Source organism: Neovison vison, chromosome 11, assembly GCF_020171115.1.
Source record: "Neovison vison isolate M4711 chromosome 11, ASM_NN_V1, whole genome shotgun sequence".
NCBI lineage: Eukaryota > Metazoa > Chordata > Mammalia > Carnivora > Mustelidae > Neogale > Neogale vison.
The window spans coordinates 12,723,666-12,729,665 of NC_058101.1; the positions used below are offsets into that span (position 1 = coordinate 12,723,666).

At 35.6% G+C, this 6,000-nt stretch overlaps 1 protein-coding gene across 1 annotated transcript in view; it reads left to right on the forward strand.

The window, feature by feature from the left end:
- LOC122919251 (transmembrane protease serine 11E-like) overlaps positions 1-581 on the forward strand; it is a 45,626-nt gene extending 45,045 nt beyond the window's left edge. Inside the window, exon 10 of the mRNA XM_044268187.1 lies at positions 153-581. Coding sequence (XP_044124122.1) covers positions 153-314 — 162 coding nt within the window. The 3' untranslated portion in view covers positions 315-581. The remainder of the gene's footprint in view (positions 1-152) is intronic.
- The last annotated feature ends 5,419 nt before the right edge of the window (positions 582-6,000 follow it).

A 6,000-nucleotide genomic window follows, 5' to 3' on the forward strand; every position in this document is an offset into this window, starting at 1 on the left:
CCCTAGGTAGTGGACCTTCTCCCTTATGTGAATTACTGACACGAGGGTATGGCTTCTGCATTCGAGCACACTGAAAACTGAAGTCAGAAAAATAAAGAATGCTGCCGTAATCAACTGCATTATTAATGACTAATTTCTCCCTTCTCCTGTAGGGTGACTCCGGAGGACCACTGGTTAGTGCAGATGCCAGAGATATCTGGTATCTTGCTGGAATAGTGAGCTGGGGCGATGAATGTGCCCAGCCTAATAAGCCCGGTGTTTACACTAGAGTGACTGCTTTCCGGGACTGGATCCGTTCCAAAACTTGTGTCTAAGAGAGAAAACCCTAGCAGAATGGAACACATGGTTTGTGTATGGACCATTCTCAGAGAGACAGAATCCCAAAAGAAGTCTTGCAGATCACCCGGATTGGACCCATCTAACTAAACTGTCTGCTTGATGTGCATGTTTCTTTCCTAGCTCTGCTTCAGCCTGAGCATCCTGCTCTGCAGATATGTTCTGTCCCAATTTGCATTCACTTGTTTTCTAGAAGTTTTGTCATCAAAATTTTGGCTCATTGACATAAATTTCTTATGCATATATACAACTTGAAGTGATTCCTTCTTTCATTTCCCCAGAGTCTCTCATCTTAATAAATCTCCACTTTCAAGGGGCGGGACAGAGTGGAAGGAAATGTGAAAAGGAAAGAACTACATATTTTTATGCACAAAGAAGTATTAAGAGCTTTTTCCCCCTTAATGGTATAAGGAAAATGATCACATTTGTTACAACAGGTCAAGCAAACAGACTCCAGAACACCAAATACTTAATGTTGAAAAAAGAATGGGAATTAAGGAAATGCACAGAAACCAAGATACAGTTTTATTTTCATTTCTAGCTAACAAGTACAAGATAAATGTAGGGATGATTCTGTTTTCCTGTGGCCTACAATAATTATACAAACTCTATATAATGTACTTGTTCTAAGTTAAAGCAAATAATATTTATTTAATATTTCACTGTTGAGGATATCAATATATAATAATAATATCATACATTTGATTGATATTATGATAGCTCAGGAAGAAGGGGAATATGGGAAAATAATACTACTCAATGTATTTCAAATTATTTTAAGATCTGAGGTTATGAAAATTCATTTGAAAACAACCAGTATACCTTATGTGTTAAGATTTGTTGTTGTTGTTGAATAGAAGAGAATGACAAGAGAATCAGTCCAGAATATTGAAGGAAATAGGATTATCACCAAGTGCTTCTGTATTTGTGTTTTAAAGTTTTTTCAGATACAAAGCCTTGAAGGGAATAAGGTCCAGGTGTTAGGGTGTAGATACAGTCATGCAAATGGAGGCCAGAACTCCATTTTGAGATGATGGCACGCCTTTGCCTGCTGCTGAATTTCCAGCCCAGGATTGGACCACTGACCTCTTGGACTTCTCTGGGCTGAGATGGGAAGATATCATGGGAATTTATCCTGGAAGCTGCCACCCTGCTATGTCCAGTATAGCACTGAATTACTAATTGCTTGCAGACAAAACTGAAGAGTAAAAGCCGAATATCAACCACTTTCATAATTTTAGTTTTGGCAAATAACTACTGAGCAGTTAGAGACACAGCATGCAGGTGATCTAGGCCATTATGAAGTTAGTTACAACTCATCCCATTATCTATGCTACGTTAACATGGTGAGATTACACTAAATTTTTCCATTACCCTTGCCTCCTCATATACAGCTACTCATCCAAGTTCTGTATTGGACCATAATCACTTTGAAAACAAATATTAGAAGGAAAAATTTGACTTTGACTCACCCAAATAATATTGGCATATGAAAGGGTCAGATTTAGGTGCTTGGCTAAAATAAAATGGAAACTGACATGAATTGACAGTGTGAAATATTTTGCATAAATTATTTTTGTTTCACTTAATAGATGTCTTGAAAAAAACAAAATTGGTGCAAGTGGTGAATTTTAAACAAAAATTTAAATACATTTCAAACAAAATCACTGTTCCATTCCAAATGGATTCCCCTGTTTAGTACATTCTGCAGTTGGGCCTCTAGGTGGCGCCTACAAGCTGTAGAAAAATCTAAGGAAGCCGATGTCTGGATCTTGAAGTCATAAAAACCATAGTACAAATTCTGTATTAAGTTCTTATAAAAAAAAACAAGCAAACAAAATAAAATTTCTCTTTCTAAAGTGACTTAAAAATGAATAAATATAAATTTACATGATGATTAATATTTTCCAGATTTCTGGGGGTGTTTCTAAGCTAAAAATTTATAATAGTAATTGAGTAATTTCTTCTGCAAACAAACTTGAAGAGACTTAAATTAAGGAGAAATTTTAGAAGTTTAATTTGACAATGACATCATAGTACTCAGAGAAATATTTTTGATACTTTCTTTTAAAAAAATTTGAGAAACAGGTTGGGTCACAGTGAAAATATGGGCAATAGTTCAAACTTAATGTGCACAGAGAAATAGATAATACAGTATATCATGTTTTTAAAATAATTTCTTTTGAAAGATAACATGTAAAGAGCTTCAGCATTCTTGAACATGTCTATTTTAACTCATTAGAGAAAGCTAAGAAGTCATGACTAGAAGAATATTTATTAATTGTGTAAGAGGTAGGGAGTTCCTTCTATATCTTTAATCCCTCCTCCCACAGTACTTAGTAAAGTGCTCTGTATGTAACAGGCTTTCAATAAGTATTGATTTATTTTTTTATTATGCAGAAAACAGCTTTATTGTTGCTTACTCATTGATTTTTTAGAAGTAATCCAGATTTTATATTAACTGTGTGACTTAAGCCACCTAATTGAACACTCTAAACCTTAATATACCCACTTATGAGACAGGGATAATGATATTTACCTTAAATGATTGATTGTAGGGATTAAAATCAGATACTGTTGGAAAGTGCTTAGCACAGTTCTTAGAATATAGTAGGTCTCAAGAAATGGTATCTATTACAATTATTGTAATTAAACTGTAATCTTGTTTTAAGCAATTGGTACTTGATCATAATAGTTTGAATAAATATTTTTGAAATGAAGAGATAATTAGACTAACAGAATGAGCTGGTTTTTTGTTTAATGATGACTATTCCTTGAAGCTTTCTTTGACTCCCTCAAGTGGATATAACATCCTTTTTTTTTTTCTGAAATTCCTTACCATCAAAAAAAAAAAACTTTACAATTTTTTTCAGAAAATCATACTTTTACATACAGTTGTAAAATATAATTCTGTGTATATAGCAAGGTTCTGTGTATACTTATATACTGTATATATAGAAAGGTTCTGTGTATACTTTACCTAGTTTCTCACAATGATAAACATCTTGCTTAGCTATAGTATAATACCATAACCAGGAAGTTGACATTGAGATCATCCTTCAATCCATCAATCTTCCTCAGATTTCATTGGTTTTAAAAACATGCAATTATATGTGTATGTGTGTATTTAATTCTATGTAATTTTATCATGCATTGATTTGTGTAACTACCACCACAGACAAGATATAGCATAGTTTGATCTCAAGCTACCCAAAGCCACCTGGCTTCCTCCCGATCCCTGTCCTCAGTCTCTAACACCTGGTACCACTAATCTGTTCTGTATCTTTATAAATTTGTCTATTCAAGAATGGTATATAAATGGAATCATACAATCTGAAAGCTTTAGAGGTTAGCTTTTTCACTCAACATAATTCCATTGACATCAATCCAATTCATGTGTGTCAATGGTTCCTTCTTTTATTGCTGAGTAGTATTCCATGGTAAATGACAAACCACAATTTGCTTAACCATTCAGTCACTGAAGGGCATTTGAATTGAATTGTGTACAATTTTTGACTCTCATGATTAAAGCTACTACAACATTTCTGTGTCAGTGGTACAGGATTTTTTTGTGAACATTCATTCCTCTGGGATTAATAGCTGAGAGTGCATTAATTATCACTTGTTAAGCACATGTTTAATTTTTTAAGAAACTGCCAAATTCTTTGCAGGTGGCTTCTTACCATTTTTTAAATCTCTCTGTACATATATTTGCTTCCCATGGCTTTTATATATGTGTGAATAGACCTGATTTCAACAACTAGCCAGTCCCCTGAAAGGACCATGACTGATTCACTTTTATAAACTTCAGAGTTCATTGTAAAGTATATTATTTATGGCACATACTCAATAAAGATTTATTAAATAAAGAATGATAGTAGTAATAAAAATAAGCAAACAAAGCAATACCTGAGAAATTTTTAAAAAGGAATTACTTTGTGTAGAAAAAAATAATAATATTGCCTTCATGAGCGTATTATGCTATAATTTTTATAATTCTGGGCTTTACCACAGTACTTCCAAGTATCTCATATTGCTTGATAAATAATCTCGCTCCCCACACTTTCCCACAGGGTACACAATCAAATACAGAATAAAAGGTATGGATTATATCATGATCCTATCAGATAATATCACATATCATATTGTGCCTGTTTATTTCTTGATACATAATGTCCTTAATGGTTTTCTGACACATCTGTATCGATTTCTACACTGTACATGTGGAATGGATTCCAGTATAAGGAAATAATTCATACATATTGTTGGTCTCAATTTTAATAATCATGACTACAATTTTTTTGTCCTAATAAAGTTTTTAGTGTACAACTCTCAGGGTGGAGTGAAGGACAGAGACCTGTGACATGCGAGTAGGAGATCTTCCTTAGTTGACACTGACCCATTAATCAATACCACTTTGGCACAGCTGTACCCAGCTTAGGTAAATACCACAGTCCATCCCCACACATACCTTTGACTCATGGACTTCTCTCTTGCTTCACCGCCATATGAGACTTGCTTTTTACCACAACCCTGATAAAATCCAAATCTCCACCTACTCTCTTCCTATACCATGCCATTGAACAAGTTTAGAGGAAAATACAAAACCACACTGACAGGTCTAACTTCAAATTCAGGATCACAAGCCTCCAGTAGACTCTCGGTGCTTCCCCAACATCATGTGACCCTTCGCTGGTCACCCTCCCGTTCTCTTAGATGTCTATTTCACATCTTTTCCCCTCCACAGTTCCCCTGATGCGTCCTTCTCCATCCCGGTTCTCCATGGATGATCTGGCTTCTCACCTCCTCCACTGAAAACTGAAGCTCTCAGAAGAAACCCTTCACCATGTCTATTCCCATGTCAGTCGCTGCTCCTGACATCATCGGCCTTCCTACCTGTTGCCCCCAGGGCTCTGATTGAAAGCCAAACCCTCCACCTATATACCAGCTCCCACCTTCTCTCACCTACTTAAGTAATTTGTTCCCGCAACTCTTCCCTCCCTTTCCTACTTAGTCATTTTCTTTTTGTTATTTCCTTGATCTTAAACAAACAAACAACAAACACACATACACCCAAAAAATTATCTTTACTCCACTTTCTCCACCAGTTGCTGCTCCAAGACGTTGCAGGACAGCTTTTTGAAGAAATCGGTCTATATTTACTGTCTCCTATACCTGTCCTTCTGTTATTCCTTAAGCACATTTCAGTCAAATTTTGGCTCTAAAATTTCACTAAAACTGCTCTTTGCAAGGACATTGGTAGTCCCCATGTTGCTAAATCTAATGGTAGATTATCTTAAATTATCTTAAATGTCTCATCAACAGCATTGGCACTCTTGATCTCTGCTTCCTCCTTCCTAAACTTTCTTTTTCATTCAGGGCATTGCGTATTTCTGATTTCCTACTACTCTCAGACTTTGTACTCATAGGTGAGTCTCATTTTCTGGGTGCCATCCTCGTCCTTGACCTCCTAACGTTGGCTGACTCCAGGTCTAAGACCTTGTTACTCTTCCTTGGTAATCTCATTCAGTTTCATGTTTTGTTTTGGGTTTTTGTTTTGTTTGTTTGTTTCCTTTTGTTTTTAAGATTTTATTTATTTATTTGACAGAGAACGTGCAAGTAGGGGGAGTGGCAGAGGGAGAGGGAGAAAGCAGACTCCCTGCT